The 17,243-nt window shown below is 44.6% G+C and overlaps 1 protein-coding gene across 1 annotated transcript in view; it reads left to right on the forward strand.

Annotated features, from left to right (window-relative positions):
- Positions 1 to 17,243, forward strand: part of LOC139572868 (CUB and sushi domain-containing protein 3-like) — a 1,528,140-nt gene that overhangs the window by 779,959 nt on the left and 730,938 nt on the right. The window contains exons 6-7 of the mRNA XM_071395690.1: positions 13,538 to 13,650; positions 15,198 to 15,275. Coding sequence (XP_071251791.1) covers positions 13,538 to 13,650; positions 15,198 to 15,275 — 191 coding nt within the window. The remainder of the gene's footprint in view (positions 1 to 13,537; positions 13,651 to 15,197; positions 15,276 to 17,243) is intronic.

A 17,243-nucleotide genomic window follows, 5' to 3' on the forward strand; every position in this document is an offset into this window, starting at 1 on the left:
GTGTGGTTCTGGCCCTGTGGGCCCTGGTTAAAGTAGTGCAGTATATTCCTTATATAGTGTGGTTCTGGCCCTGTGGGCCCTGGTTAAAGTAGTGCAGTATGTTCCTTATATAGTGTGGTTCTGGCCCTGTGGGCCCTGGTTAAAGTAGTGCAGTATGTTCCTTATATAGTGTGGTTCTGGCCCTGTGGGCCCTGGTTAATGTAGTGCAGTATATCCCTTATATAGTGTGGTTCTGGCCCTGTGGGCCCTGGTTAAAGTAGTGCAGTATGTTCCTTATATAGTGTGGTTCTGGCCCTGTGGGCCCTGGTTAATGTAGTGCAGTATATCCCTTATATAGTGTGGTTCTGGTCCTGTGGGCCCTGGTTAATGTAGTGCAGTATGTTCCTTATATAGTGTGGTTCTGGCCCTGTGGGCCCTGGTTAAAGTAGTGCAGTATATCCCTTATATAGTGTGGTTCTGGCCCTGGTTAATGTAGTGCAGTATATCCCTTATATAGTGTGGTTCTGGCCCTGTGGGCCCTGGTTAATGTAGTGCAGTATGTTCCTTATATAGTGTGGTTCTGGCCCTGTGGGCCCTGGTTAATGTAGTGCAGTATATCCCTTCTATAGTGTGGTTCTGGCCCTGTGGGCCCTGGTTAATGTAGTGCAGTATATCCCTTATATAGTGTGGTTCTGGCCCTGTGGGCCCTGGTTAAAGTAGTGCAGTATATCCCTTCTATAGTGTGGTTCTGGCCCTGTGGGCCCTGGTTAATGTAGTGCAGTATATCCCTTATATAGTGTGGTTCTGGCCCTGTGGGCCCTGGTTAAAGTAGTGCAGTATATCCCTTATATAGTGTGGTTCTGGCCCTGTGGGCCCTGGTTAATGTAGTGCAGTATATCCCTTATATAGTGTGGTTCTGGCCCTGTGGGCCCTGGTTAATGTAGTGCAGTATATCCCTTATATAGTGTGGTTCTGGCCCTGTGGGCCCTGGTTTAAGTAGTGCAGTATATTCCTTATATAGTGTGGTTCTGGCCCTGTGGGCCCTGGTTAAAGTAGTGCAGTATATCCCTTATATAGTGTGGTTCTGGCCCTGTGGGCCCTGGTTAAAGTAGTGCAGTATATCCCTTATATAGTGTGGTTCTGGCCCTGTGGGCCCTGGTTAATGTAGTGCAGTATGTTCCTTATATAGTGTGGTTCTGGCCCTGTGGGCCCTGGTTAATGTAGTGCAGTATATCCCTTATATAGTGTGGTTCTGGCCCTGTGGGCCCTGGTTAATGTAGTGCAGTATATCCCTTATATAGTGTGGTTCTGGCCCTGTGGGCCCTGGTTAAAGTAGTGCAGTATATCCCTTATATAGTGTGGTTCTGGCCCTGTGGGCCCTGGTTAAAGTAGTGCAGTATATCCCTTATATAGTGTGGTTCTGGCCCTGTGGGCCCTGGTTAAAGTAGTGCAGTATGTTCCTTATATAGTGTGGTTCTGGCCCTGTGGGCCCTGGTTAATGTAGTGCAGTATATCCCTTATATAGTGTGGTTCTGGTCCTGTGGGCCCTGGTTAATGTAGTGCAGTATGTTCCTTATATAGTGTGGTTCTGGCCCTGTGGGCCCTGGTTAAAGTAGTGCAGTATATCCCTTATATAGTGTGGTTCTGGCCCTGGTTAATGTAGTGCAGTATATCCCTTATATAGTGTGGTTCTGGCCCTGTGGGCCCTGGTTAATGTAGTGCAGTATGTTACTTATATAGTGTGGTTCTGGCCCTGTGGGCCCTGGTTAATGTAGTGCAGTATGTTCCTTATATAGTGTGGTTCTGGCCCTGTGGGCCCTGGTTAAAGTAGTGCAGTATATTCCTTATATAGTGTGGTTCTGGCCCTGTGGGCCCTGGTTAATGTAGTGCAGTATATCCCTTATATAGTGTGGTTCTGGCCCTGTGGGCCCTGGTTAAAGTAGTGCAGTATATTCCTTATATAGTGTGGTTCTGGCCCTGTGGGCCCTGGTTAATGTAGTGCAGTATATCCCTTATATAGTGTGGTTCTGGCCCTGGTTAATGTAGTGCAGTATATCCCTTATATAGTGTGGTTCTGGCCCTGTGGGCCCTGGTTAAAGTAGTGCAGTATATTCCTTATATAGTGTGGTTCTGGCCCTGTGGGCCCTGGTTAATGTAGTGCAGTATATCCCTTCTATAGTGTGGTTCTGGCCCTGTGGGCCCTGGTTAATGTAGTGCAGTATGTTCCTTATATAGTGTGGTTCTGGCCCTGTGGGCCCTGGTTAATGTAGTGCAGTATGTCCCTTATATAGTGTGGTTCTGGCCCTGTGGGCCCTGGTTAAAGTAGTGCAGTATATTCCTTATATAGTGTGGTTCTGGCCCTGTGGGCCCTGGTTAAAGTAGTGCAGTATATCCCTTCTATAGTGTGGTTCTGGCCCTGTGGGCCCTGGTTAAAGTAGTGCAGTATATTCCTTATATAGTGTGGTTCTGGCCCTGTGGGCCCTGGTTAAAGTAGTGCAGCATGTTCCTTATATAGTGTGGTTCTGGCCCTGTGGGCCCTGGTTAATGTAGTGCAGTATATCCCTTATATAGTGTGGTTCTGGCCCTGTGGGCCCTGGTTAATGTAGTGCAGTATATCCCTTATATAGTGTGGTTCTGGCCCTGTGGGCCCTGGTTAAAGTAGTGCAGTATGTTCCTTATATAGTGTGGTTCTGGCCCTGTGGGCCCTGGTTAATGTAGTGCAGTATATCCCTTATATAGTGTGGTTCTGGCCCTGTGGGCCCTGGTTAATGTAGTGCAGTATATCCCTTATATAGTGTGGTTCTGGCCCTGTGGGCCCTGGTTAAAGTAGTGCAGTATATCCCTTATATAGTGTGGTTCTGGTCCTGTGGGCCCTGGTTAAAGTAGTGCAGTATGTTCCTTATATAGTGTGGTTCTGGCCCTGTGGGCCCTGGTTAATGTAGTGCAGTATATCCCTTATATAGTGTGGTTCTGGCCCTGTGGGCCCTGGTTAATGTAGTGCAGTATATCCCTTATATAGTGTGGTTCTGGCCCTGTGGGCCCTGGTTAATGTAGTGCAGTATATCCCTTATATAGTGTGGTTCTGGCCCTGTGGGCCCTGGTTAAAGTAGTGCAGTATGTTCCTTATATAGTGTGGTTCTGGCCCTGTGGGCCCTGGTTAATGTAGTGCAGTATATCCCTTATATAGTGTGGTTCTGGCCCTGTGGGCCCTGGTTAAAGTAGTGCAGTATGTTCCTTATATAGTGTGGTTCTGGCCCTGTGGGCCCTGGTTAAAGTAGTGCAGTATGTTCCTTATATAGTGTGGTTCTGGCCCTGTGGGCCCTGGTTAATGTAGTGCAGTATATCCCTTATATAGTGTGGTTCTGGCCCTGTGGGCCCTGGTTAAAGTAGTGCAGTATATCCCTTATATAGTGTGGTTCTGGCCCTGTGGGCCCTGGTTAATGTAGTGCAGTATATCCCTTATATAGTGTGGTTCTGGCCCTGTGGGCCCTGGTTAATGTAGTGCAGTATGTTCCTTATATAGTGTGGTTCTGGCCCTGTGGGCCCTGGTTAATGTAGTGCAGTATATCCCTTATATAGTGTGGTTCTGGCCCTGTGGGCCCTGGTTAAAGTAGTGCAGTATGTTCCTTATATAGTGTGGTTCTGGCCCTGTGGGCCCTGGTTAATGTAGTGCAGTATGTTCCTTATATAGTGTGGTTCTGGCCCTGTGGGCCCTGGTTAATGTAGTGCAGTATGTCCCTTATATAGTGTGGTTCTGGCCCTGTGGGCCCTGGTTAAAGTAGTGCAGTATATTCCTTATATAGTGTGGTTCTGGCCCTGTGGGCCCTGGTTAAAGTAGTGCAGTATGTTCCTTATATAGTGTGGTTCTGGCCCTGTGGGCCCTGGTTAAAGTAGTGCAGTATGTCCCTTATATAGTGTGGTTCTGGCCCTGTGGGCCCTGGTTAAAGTAGTGCAGTATGTTCCTTATATAGTGTGGTTCTGGCCCTGTGGGCCCTGGTTAATGTAGTGCAGTATGTTCCTTATATAGTGTGGTTCTGGCCCTGTGGGCCCTGGTTAAAGTAGTGCAGTATGTCCCTTATATAGTGTGGTTCTGGCCCTGTGGGCCCTGGTTAATGTAGTGCAGTATATCCCTTATATAGTGTGGTTCTGGCCCTGTGGGCCCTGGTTAATGTAGTGCAGTATATCCCTTATATAGTGTGGTTCTGGCCCTGTGGGCCCTGGTTAAAGTAGTGCAGTATGTTCCTTATATAGTGTGGTTCTGGCCCTGGTTAATGTAGTGCAGTATATCCCTTATATAGTGTGGTTCTGGCCCTGTGGGCCCTGGTTAATGTAGTGCAGTATGTTCCTTATATAGTGTGGTTCTGGCCCTGTGGGCCCTGGTTAAAGTAGTGCAGTATATCCCTTATATAGTGTGGTTCTGGCCCTGGTTAATGTAGTGCAGTATATCCCTTATATAGTGTGGTTCTGGCCCTGTGGGCCCTGGTTAATGTAGTGCAGTATATCCCTTATATAGTGTGGTTCTGGCCCTGTGGGCCCTGGTTAAAGTAGTGCAGTATGTTCCTTATATAGTGTGGTTCTGGCCCTGTGGGCCCTGGTTAATGTAGTGCAGTATATCCCTTATATAGTGTGGTTCTGGCCCTGTGGGCCCTGGTTAAAGTAGTGCAGTATGTTCCTTATATAGTGTGGTTCTGGCCCTGGTTAATGTAGTGCAGTATATCCCTTATATAGTGTGGGTCTGGCCCTGTGGGCCCTGGTTAATGTAGTGCAGTATATCCCTTATATAGTGTGGTTCTGGCCCTGTGGGCCCTGGTTAAAGTAGTGCAGTATGTTCCTTATATAGTGTGGTTCTGGCCCTGTGGGCCCTGGTTAAAGTAGTGCAGTATGTTCCTTATATAGTGTGGTTCTGGCCCTGTGGGCCCTGGTTAAAGTAGTGCAGTATATTCCTTATATAGTGTGGTTCTGGCCCTGTGGGCCCTGGTTAAAGTAGTGCAGTATGTTCCTTATATAGTGTGGTTCTGGCCCTGTGGGCCCTGGTTAATGTAGTGCAGTATATCCCTTATATAGTGTGGTTCTGGCCCTGTGGGCCCTGGTTAAAGTAGTGCAGTATGTTCCTTATATAGTGTGGTTCTGGCCCTGTGGGCCCTGGTTAATGTAGTGCAGTATGTCCCTTATATAGTGTGGTTCTGGCCCTGTGGGCCCTGGTTAAAGTAGTGCAGTATATTCCTTATATAGTGTGGTTCTGGCCCTGTGGGCCCTGGTTAAAGTAGTGCAGTATATCCCTTCTATAGTGTGGTTCTGGCCCTGTGGGCCCTGGTTAAAGTAGTGCAGTATATCCCTTATATAGTGTGGTTCTGGCCCTGTGGGCCCTGGTTAAAGTAGTGCAGTATGTTCCTTATATAGTGTGGTTCTGGCCCTGTGGGCCCTGGTTAATGTAGTGCAGTATGTTCCTTATATAGTGTGGTTCTGGCCCTGTGGGCCCTGGTTAATGTAGTGCAGTATATCCCTTATATAGTGTGGTTCTGGCCCTGTGGGCCCTGGTTAAAGTAGTGCAGTATGTTCCTTATATAGTGTGGTTCTGGCCCTGTGGGCCCTGGTTAATGTAGTGCAGTATATCCCTTATATAGTGTGGTTCTGGCCCTGTGGGCCCTGGTTAAAGTAGTGCAGTATGTTCCTTATATAGTGTGGTTCTGGCCCTGTGGGCCCTGGTTAAAGTAGTGCAGTATGTTCCTTATATAGTGTGGTTCTGGCCCTGTGGGCCCTGGTTAATGTAGTGCAGTATATCCCTTATATAGTGTGGTTCTGGCCCTGTGGGCCCTGGTTAAAGTAGTGCAGTATATCCCTTATATAGTGTGGTTCTGGCCCTGTGGGCCCTGGTTAATGTAGTGCAGTATATCCCTTATATAGTGTGGTTCTGGCCCTGTGGGCCCTGGTTAATGTAGTGCAGTATGTTCCTTATATAGTGTGGTTCTGGCCCTGTGGGCCCTGGTTAATGTAGTGCAGTATATCCCTTATATAGTGTGGTTCTGGCCCTGTGGGCCCTGGTTAAAGTAGTGCAGTATGTTCCTTATATAGTGTGGTTCTGGCCCTGTGGGCCCTGGTTAATGTAGTGCAGTATGTTCCTTATATAGTGTGGTTCTGGCCCTGTGGGCCCTGGTTAATGTAGTGCAGTATGTCCCTTATATAGTGTGGTTCTGGCCCTGTGGGCCCTGGTTAAAGTAGTGCAGTATATTCCTTATATAGTGTGGTTCTGGCCCTGTGGGCCCTGGTTAAAGTAGTGCAGTATATCCCTTCTGTAGTGTGGTTCTGGCCCTGTGGGCCCTGGTTAAAGTAGTGCAGTATATTCCTTATATAGTGTGGTTCTGGCCCTGTGGGCCCTGATTAAAGTAGTGCAGCATGTTCCTTATATAGTGTGGTTCTGGCCCTGTGGGCCCTGGTTAATGTAGTGCAGTATATCCCTTATATAGTGTGGTTCTGGCCCTGTGGGCCCTGGTTAATGTAGTGCAGTATATCCCTTATATAGTGTGGTTCTGGCCCTGTGGGCCCTGGTTAATGTAGTGCAGTATGTTCCTTATACAGTGTGGTTCTGGCCCTGTGGGCCCTGGTTAAAGTAGTGCAGTATGTCCCTTATATAGTGTGGTTCTGGCCCTGTGGGCCCTGGTTAATGTAGTGCAGTATATCCCTTATATAGTGTGGTTCTGGCCCTGTGGGCCCTGGTTAATGTAGTGCAGTATGTTCCTTATATAGTGTGGTTCTGGCCCTGTGGGCCCTGGTTAAAGTAGTGCAGTATGTCCCTTATATAGTGTGGTTCTGGCCCTGTGGGCCCTGGTTAAAGTAGTGCAGTATATTCCTTATATAGTGTGGTTCTGGCCCTGTGGGCCCTGGTTAATGTAGTGCAGTATATCCCTTATATAGTGTGGTTCTGGCCCTGTGGGCCCTGGTTAAAGTAGTGCAGTATATTCCTTATATAGTGTGGTTCTGGCCCTGTGGGCCCTGGTTAAAGTAGTGCAGCATGTTCCTTATATAGTGTGGTTCTGGCCCTGTGGGCCCTGGTTAATGTAGTGCAGTATATCCCTTATATAGTGTGGTTCTGGCCCTGTGGGCCCTGGTTAATGTAGTGCAGTATATCCCTTATATAGTGTGGTTCTGGCCCTGTGGGCCCTGGTTAATGTAGTGCAGTATGTTCCTTATATAGTGTGGTTCTGGCCCTGTGGGCCCTGGTTAAAGTAGTGCAGTATGTCCCTTATATAGTGTGGTTCTGGCCCTGTGGGCCCTGGTTAATGTAGTGCAGTATATCCCTTATATAGTGTGGTTCTGGCCCTGTGGGCCCTGGTTAATGTAGTGCAGTATGTTCCTTATATAGTGTGGTTCTGGCCCTGTGGGCCCTGGTTAAAGTAGTGCAGTATGTCCCTTATATAGTGTGGTTCTGGCCCTGTGGGCCCTGGTTAATGTAGTGCAGTATATCCCTTATATAGTGTGGTTCTGGCCCTGTGGGCCCTGGTTAATGTAGTGCAGTATATCCCTTATATAGTGTGGTTCTGGCCCTGTGGGCCCTGGTTAAAGTAGTGCAGTATGTTCCTTATATAGTGTGGTTCTGGCCCTGGTTAATGTAGTGCAGTATATCCCTTATATGGTGTGGTTCTGGCCCTGTGGGCCCTGGTTAATGTAGTGCAGTATGTTCCTTATATAGTGTGGTTCTGGCCCTGTGGGCCCTGGTTAAAGTAGTGCAGTATATCCCTTATATAGTGTGGTTCTGGCCCTGGTTAATGTAGTGCAGTATATCCCTTATATAGTGTGGTTCTGGCCCTGTGGGCCCTGGTTAATGTAGTGCAGTATATCCCTTATATAGTGTGGTTCTGGCCCTGTGGGCCCTGGTTAAAGTAGTGCAGTATGTTCCTTATATAGTGTGGTTCTGGCCCTGTGGGCCCTGGTTAATGTAGTGCAGTATATCCCTTATATAGTGTGGTTCTGGCCCTGTGGGCCCTGGTTAAAGTAGTGCAGTATGTTCCTTATATAGTGTGGTTCTGGCCCTGGTTAATGTAGTGCAGTATATCCCTTATATAGTGTGGTTCTGGCCCTGTGGGCCCTGGTTAATGTAGTGCAGTATATCCCTTATATAGTGTGGTTCTGGCCCTGTGGGCCCTGTTTAAAGTAGTGCAGTATGTTCCTTATATAGTGTGGTTCTGGCCCTGTGGGCCCTGGTTAAAGTAGTGCAGTATGTTCCTTATATAGTGTGGTTCTGGCCCTGTGGGCCCTGGTTAAAGTAGTGCAGTATATTCCTTATATAGTGTGGTTCTGGCCCTGTGGGCCCTGGTTAAAGTAGTGCAGTATGTTCCTTATATAGTGTGGTTCTGGCCCTGTGGGCCCTGGTTAATGTAGTGCAGTATATCCCTTATATAGTGTGGTTCTGGCCCTGTGGGCCCTGGTTAAAGTAGTGCAGTATGTTCCTTATATAGTGTGGTTCTGGCCCTGTGGGCCCTGGTTAATGTAGTGCAGTATATCCCTTATATAGTGTGGTTCTGGCCCTGTGGGCCCTGGTTAAAGTAGTGCAGTATGTTCCTTATATAGTGTGGTTCTGGCCCTGTGGGCCCTGGTTAAAGTAGTGCAGTATATTCCTTATATAGTGTGGTTCTGGCCCTGTGGGCCCTGGTTAATGTAGTGCAGTATATCCCTTATATAGTGTGGTTCTGGCCCTGTGGGCCCTGGTTAATGTAGTGCAGTATATCCCTTATATAGTGTGGTTCTGGCCCTGTGGGCCCTGGTTAAAGTAGTGCAGTATGTCCCTTATATAGTGTGGTTCTGGCCCTATGGGCCCTGGTTAAAGTAGTGCAGTATATCCCTTATATAGTGTGGTTCTGGCCCTGTGGGCCCTGGTTAAAGTAGTGCAGTATGTCCCTTATATAGTGTGGTTCTGGCCCTGTGGGCCCTGGTTAAAGTAGTGCAGTATATCCCTTATATAGTGTGGTTCTGGCCCTGTGGGCCCTGGTTAATGTAGTGCAGTATATCCCTTATATAGTGTGGTTCTGGCCCTGTGGGCCCTGGTTAAAGTAGTGCAGTATGTCCCTTATATAGTGTGGTTCTGGCCCTATGGGCCCTGGTTAAAGTAGTGCAGTATGTTCCTTATATAGTGTGGTTCTGGCCCTGGTTAAAGTAGTGCAGTGTAAATGGGTTAGGATGCCACTCAACCCTGGCCTGGTTAGCCAGACAAACCAGCAGAAGCCTTTGGCAGGGAGAGAGAACAGCATGCTGAATCCCTGGGATTAGAACAGAGCACAACATGTTGAATCCCTGGGATTAGAACAGAGCACAACATGCTGAATCCCTGGGATTAGAACAGAGCACAACATGCTGAATCCCTGGGATTAGAACAGAGCACAACATGCTGAATCCCTGGGATTAGAACAGAGCACAGCATGTTGAATCCCTGGGAATAGAACAGAGCACAACATGCTGAATCCCTGGGAATAGAACAGAACACAACATGTTGAAACCCTGGGATTAGAGCCAAGCACAACATGTTGAATCCCTGGGATTAGAACAGAGCACAACATGCTGAATCCCTGGGATTAGAACAGAGCCCAGCATGTTGAATCCCTGGGGTTAGAACAGAGTACAGCATGTTGAATCCCTGGGATTAGAACATAGCACAACATGCTGAATCCCTGGGATTAGAACAGAGCACAACATGCTGAATCCCTGGGATTAGAACAGAGCACAACATGCTGAATCCCTGGGATTAGAACAGAGCACAGCATGTTGAATCCCTGGGATTAGAACAGAGCCCAGCATGTTGAATCCCTGGGATTAGAACAGAGTACAGCATGTTGAATCCCTGGGATTAGAACAGAGCACAACATGTTGAATCCCTGGGATTAGAACAGAGCACAACATGCTGAATCCCTGGGATTAGAACAGAGCACAGCATGTTGAATCCCTGGGATTAGAACAGAGCACAACATGCTGAATCCCTGGGATTAGAACAGAGCACAACATGCTGAATCCCTGGGATTAGAACAGAGCCCAGCATGTTGAATCCCTGGGATTAGAACAGAGCACAACATGCTGAATCCCTGGGATTAGAACAGAACACAGCCACAGCCCAATGTTACGGCTACATACTGGTAATGCATCTGATCTCACAGACTAGGCACGGCTGTGTGTGTGTGTGTGTGTGTGTGTGTGTGTGTGTGTGTGTGTGTGTGTGTGTGTGTGTGTGTGTGTGTGTGTGTGTGTGTGTGTGTGTGTGTGTGTGTGTTGGGGGGGGGGGGGGGGGTCTTTTTAGGTGGATTCATTTTCAGGGCAGTTCAGTTATGTGATGTTCCTACCAGTCATAACAGTCTACAGTTATGTGATGTTCCTACCAGTTATAACAGTCTACAGTTATGTGATGTTCCTACCAGTCATAACAGTCTACAGTTATGTGATGTTCCTACCAGTTATAACAGTCTACAGTTATGTGATGTTCCTACCAGTTATAACATCCTACAGTTATGTGATGTTCCTACCAGTCATAACAGTCTACAGTTATGTGATGTTCCTACCAGTCATAACAGTCTACAGTTATGTGATGTTCCTACCAGTCATATCAGTCTACAGTTATGTGATGTTCCTACCAGTCATAACAGTCTCCAGTTATGTGATGTTCCTACCAGTGATAACAGTCTACAGTTATGTGATGTTCCTACCAGTGATAACAGTCTACAGTTATGTGATGTTCCTACCAGTCATATCAGTCTACAGTTATGTGATGTTCCTACCAGTTATAACAGTCTACAGTTATGTGATGTTCCTACCAGTCATTACTGTGATGTTCTCACCAGTGATAACAGTCTACAGTTATGTGATGTTCCTACCAGTCATAACAGTGATGTTCCTACCAGTCATATCAGTCTACAGTTATGTGATGATCCTACCAGTCATAACAGTCTACAGTTATGTGATGTTCCTACCAGTCATAACTGTGATGTTCCCACCAGTCATTACAGTAAAAACATGATCTTGTTTCGATCTTATAGTTTTACAGCAGCTGTGTCTGATAACCATGTTGTTATAGACTGCAGGTTATCTGGTGATTGAACAGTCAGATTACAGAGGGTTTTATGTCTGTATCTTTACCTGCAGGTTATCTGGTGATTGAACAGTCAGATTCCAGAGGCTTTTATGTCTATATATTTACCTGCAGGTTATCTGGTGATTGAACAGTCAGATTACAGAGACTGTTATGTCTGTATCTTTACCTGCAGGTTATCTGGTGATTGAACAGTCAGATTACAGGGACTGTTATGTCTGTATCTTTACCTGCAGGTTATCTGGTGATTGAACAGTCCGATTACAGAGGCTTTTATGTCTATATATTTACCTGCAGGTTATCTGGTGATTGAACAGTCAGATTACAGAGACTGTTATGTCTGTATCTTTACCTGCAGGTTATCTGGTGATTGAACAGTCAGATTACAGAGACTGTTATGTATGTATCTTTACCTGCAGGTTATCTGGTGATTGAACAGTCAGATTACAGAGACTGTTATGTCTGTATCTTTACCTGCAGGTTATCTGGTGATTGAACAGTCAGATTACAGGGACTGTTATGTCTGTATCTTTACCTGCAGGTTATCTGGTGATTGAACAGTCAGATTACAGGGACTGTTATGTCTGTATTTTTACCTGCAGGTTATCTGGTGATTGAACAGTCAGATTACAGAGACTGTTATGTCTGTATCTTTACCTGCAGGTTATCTGGTGATTGAACAGTCAGATTACAGGGACTGTTATGTCTGTATCTTTACCTGCAGGTTATCTGGTGATTGAACAGTCAGATTACAGAGACTGTTATGTCTGTACCTTTACCTGCAGGTTATCTGGTGATTGAACAGTCAGATTACAGAGACTGTTATGTCTGTATCTTTACCTGCAGGTTATCTGGTGATTGAACAGTCAGATTACAGAGGGTTTTATGTCTGTATCTTTACCTGCAGGTTATCTGGTGATTGAACAGTCAGATTACAGAGACTGTTATGTCTGTATCTTTACCTGCAGGTTATCTGGTGATTGAACAGTCAGATTACAGAGACTGTTATGTCTGTATCTTTACCTGCAGGTTATCTGGTGATTGAACAGTCAGATTACAGGGACTGTTATGTCTGTATCTTTACCTGCAGGTTATCTGGTGATTGAACAGTCAGATTACAGAGGGTTTTATGTCTGTATCTTTACCTGCAGGTTATCTGGTGATTGAACAGTCAGATTACAGAGACTGTTATGTCTGTATCTTTACCTGCAGGTTATCTGGTGATTGAACAGTCAGATTACAGAGGGTTTTATGTCTGTATCTTTACCTGCAGGTTATCTGGTGATTGAACAGTCAGATTACAGAGACTGTTATGTCTGTATCTTTACCTGCAGGTTATCTGGTGATTGAACAGTCAGATTACAGGGACTGTTATGTCTGTATCTTTACCTGCAGGTTATCTGGTGATTGAACAGTCAGATTACAGAGGGTTTTATGTCTGTATCTTTACCTGCAGGTTATCTGGTGATTGAACAGTCAGATTACAGGGACTGTTATGTCTGTATCTTTACCTGCAGGTTATCTGGTGATTGAACAGTCAGATTACAGAGACTGTTATGTCTGTATCTTTACCTGCAGGTTATCTGGTGATTGAACAGTCAGATTACAGGGACTGTTATGTCTGTATCTTTACCTGCAGGTTATCTGGTGATTGAACAGTCAGATTACAGAGACTGTTATGTCTGTATCTTTACCTGCAGGTTATCTGGTGATTGAACAGTCAGATTACAGGGACTGTTATGTCTGTATCTTTACCTGCAGGTTATCTGGTGATTGAACAGTCAGATTACAGAGGGTTTTATGTCTGTATCTTTACCTGCAGGTTATCTGGTGATTGAACAGTCAGATTACAGGGACTGTTATGTCTGTATCTTTACCTGCAGGTTATCTGGTGATTGAACAGTCAGATTACAGAGACTGTTATGTCTGTATCTTTACCTGCAGGTTATCTGGTGATTGAACAGTCAGATTACAGGGACTGTTATGTCTGTATCTTTACCTGCAGGTTATCTGGTGATTGAACAGTCAGATTACAGAGACTGTTATGTCTGTATCTTTACCTGCAGGTTATCTGGTGATTGAACAGTCAGATTACAGAGACTGTTATGTCTGTATCTTTACCTGCAGGTTATCTGGTGATTGAACAGTCAGATTACAGAGGGTTTTATGTCTGTATCTTTACCTGCAGGTTATCTGGTGATTGAACAGTCAGATTACAGAGACTGTTATGTCTGTACCTTTACCTGCAGGTTATCTGGTGATTGAACAGTCAGATTACAGAGACTGTTATGTCTGTATCTTTACCTGCAGGTTATCTGGTGATTGAACAGTCAGATTACAGAGACTGTTATGTCTGTATCTTTACCTGCAGGTTATCTGGTGATTGAACAGTCAGATTACAGAGACTGTTATGTCTGTATCTTTACCTGCAGGTTATCTGGTGATTGAACAGTCAGATTACAGAGGGTTTTATGTCTGTATCTTTACCTGCAGGTTATCTGGTGTGAATATACCAGCACCCATCATCAGCAACAAGAACTGGCTAAGACTCCATTTTGTGACCGATACGAATCATCGACATAAAGGATTCACACTTCAGTATCAAGGTAAGACGTAATTAACCATTTATTTGATGAATTCATTGACACAATGTTATGTGATTACTACTTTCTACCTACTACTTTTTAACCACCACTTATAACCCCTTATAACCACTCATAACCCCTTATAACCACTCATAACCCCTTATAACCACTCATAACCCCTTACCAAAGAGTACTTTCTACCTACTACTTTTCTGAAGATCTCATGTATCCGTGCAGCGTTTCATCCTCATCTTGTCTACTGATCAGTAACCAGGTCCATTCACTCTTCTCTGATTGGTTAAAGACTAAGGATGCCTTTGTTCTAGTTGTATCCCTCCAGACCAAAGCCCCACCCCCTGATTGGTCAAATTGTTACAGATGTATTATACACTGCTTCCGTTAACACACTGCAGCAGAGCCAGACAGACTTCTATAATGCATTACCTTCCCGTTCTCCTTTACCAGGACTTTGAAGATACAGTTTATAAAGCAGCCTAACAGCTAGCCAGCCGATCCAGGCCAGACATGAAAACCATTTTCTCAATGATGGTGTTTTGGTGTAGTGCATATAGTGCACTGCTTTTGACCAGCTGCCTATAGCTGCACTGAAAAGATGCCATTACTAAGGGACGTAAATAACTCTCTAATAATGTTGGTTGGTCTGTTTGTGTTGAAATTATTGTATGTCACGAGACATTTCCCCCCGGGTGACAGTTTACTGCTGTACCTGATAATTCATTGCACCCCACTTGGCTTCCTACGTCCTAATCAGTCCCTGATTGGAGGGGAACAATGACTTGGAAGCAAGGCAGCGGACCTGTTATTGGAGGGTTCTAGACAAATGTTTTCTGATTCATCCTATTATATTATATTCTACTCATTCATTTTCATTAAAAAAGTGTATATATCGGTTTGGATTCAATTGGATACCTTTTCACCCCGGTAAACACGTCAGTTGCAAAGACAATACATCTAATAACATTTTAATGGAATTTATCAATGAAGTCATGGTCTGCCACTGAAATTGACACCCTTTTCTGTATGTAGCAGGGGTAATGGCTCACTTTTCTGTATGTATCAGGGATAATGGTTCACTATTCTGTATGTATCAGGGATAATGGCTCACTATTCTGTATGTAGCAGGGGTAATGGCTCACTATTCTGTATGTATCAGGGGTAATGGCTCACTATTCTGTATGTAGCAGGGATAATGGCTCACTATTCTGTATGTAGCAGGGGTAATGGCTCACTATTCTGTATGTAGCAGGGGTAATGGCTCACTGTTCTGTATGTAGCAGGGGTAATGACTCGCTATTCTGTATGTAGCAGGGGTAATGACTCACTATTCTGTATGTAGCAGGGGTAACGACTCACTATTCTGTATGTAGCAGGGGTAATAGCTCACTTTTTCTGAAACAAATATGAATCCGATAGCAATTATTGATGATGTTCGTTCCTCAAAGGGGCTATGTGGTTTTACTGAACTAAAACCACCACTGTGCCTTCCTCTCATCTAATGCTGGAACTTTCTTTTATCTAATGCCATTGTTTTTGTTGTTCTCAACCAGTGAAAAGCTCCGGAGAGCTGAAATCCAGAGGGGTAAAGTTACTACCGGGAAAGGACAACAATAACAAATTGTCTTTGAGTAAGTTCCCTATTCATCTGTATGCTAATCATTTCCTGTGTGTGTTTGTGTTTGGGCTATTTGCTTGTTTGACATGTGCGGTTCTTTGTTTTAAGCTGGGGGCATTTAGCTACACTCACAGAGAAAAGTGTTCCAACAGGGTTCTTTGTTTTAAGCTGGGGGCATTTAGCTACACTCACAGAGAAAAGTGTTCCAACAGGGCTGTCCCATAGGAGAACCCTTTTGGTTCCAGGTAGAACCCTTTTGGTTCCAGGTAGAACCCTTTTGGTTCCAGGTAGAACCCTTTTTGGTTCCAGGTAGAACCCTTTTTGGTTCCAGGTAGAACCCTTTTGGTTCCAGGTAGAACCCTTTTTGGTTCCAGGTAGAACCCTTTTTGGTTCCAGGTAGAACCCTTTTGGTTCCAGGTAGAACCCTTTTTGGTTCCAGGTAGAACCCTTTTTGGTTCCAGGTAGAACCCTTTTGGTTCCAGGTAGAACCCTTTTTGGTTCCAGGTAGAACCCTTTTGGTTCCAGGTAGAACCCTTTTTGGTTCCAGGTAGAACCCTTTTTGGTTCCAGGTAGAACCCTTTTGGTTCCAGGTAGAACCCTTTTGGTTCCAGGTAGAACCCTTTTGGTTCCAGGTAGAACCCTTTTTGGTTCCAGGTAGAACCCTTTTTGGTTCCAGGTAGAACTCTTTTGGTTCCAGGTAGAACCCTTTTTGGTTCCAGGTAGAACCCTTTTGGTTCCAGGTAAAAACCCTTTTTGGTTGTAGGTAGAACCCTTTTTGGTTCCATGTAGAACCCTTTTTGCTTCCATGTAGAACCCTTTTTGCTTCCATGTAGAACCCTCTGTGTTAAGGGTTCTACACGGAACTCAAAAGGATCGCTGAAGTGCAGTCCTTTGTCTTTTTTGACAAACGCAATGCCCCCCAGTGCTCGGTTGGAAATGGGCTCTGTAAAGCTACGCTGTAAAGCTACGCTGTATACCCAGGTGGAAAAGAGACATGAACGTCAAATAAGAATCTTGTATTATTTGTCGAAAGATCTAATAAGCCATTTAATAAGGATCTGGTAAGATTGTGTGTTTTACAGTACCTTATACTGTATGTTAGTGGTATATTTGTATATACAGTAGATTGTGTGTTTTACAGTACCTAATACTGTATGTTAGTGGTATATTTGTATATACAGTAGATTGTGTGTTTTACAGTACCTAATACTGTATGTTAGTGGTATATTTGTATATACAGTAGATTGTGTGTTTTACAGTACCTAATACTGTATGTTAGTGGTATATTTGTATATACAGTAGATTGTGTGTTTTACAGTACCTTATACTGTATGTTAGTGGTATATTTGTATATACAGTAGATTGTGTGTTTTACAGTACCTTATACTGTATGTTAGTGGTATATTTGTATATACAGTAGATTGTGTGTTTTACAGTACCTTATACTGTATGTTAGTGGTATATTTGTATATACAGTAGATTGTGTGTTTTACAGTGCCTTATACTGTATGTTAGTGGTATATTTGTATATACAGTAGATTGTGTGTTTTACAGTACCTCATACTGTATGTTAGTGGTATATTTGTATATACAGTAGATTGTGTGTTTTACAGTACCTCATACTGTATGTTAGTGGTATATTTGTATATACAGTAGATTGTGTGTTTTACAGTGCCTTATACTGTATGTTAGTGGTATATTTGTATATATATTGTGTGTTTAATCTCATACTGTATGTTTGTGGTATATGTGTATATTTGTTGATTTATATACCTTAAACGACATATACAATTGAATACATGATTGTGGTGAGTTTCCTACAGAGATTTCCTCCTCCTCCTCCTCCTCCTCTTCCTCCTCTCTCCCCCCACTCCCCCCTTTCCTTCTCCTCCTCTCCTCTCCTCCTGATAACCAGTAACATTGTGTTTCTACCTGATTGATGTGTTTCCATAGTGAATCAATAAGCCTGATAACCAGTAAC

This window comes from Salvelinus alpinus, chromosome 4, assembly GCF_045679555.1.
Source record: "Salvelinus alpinus chromosome 4, SLU_Salpinus.1, whole genome shotgun sequence".
Taxonomy (NCBI): domain Eukaryota; kingdom Metazoa; phylum Chordata; class Actinopteri; order Salmoniformes; family Salmonidae; genus Salvelinus; species Salvelinus alpinus.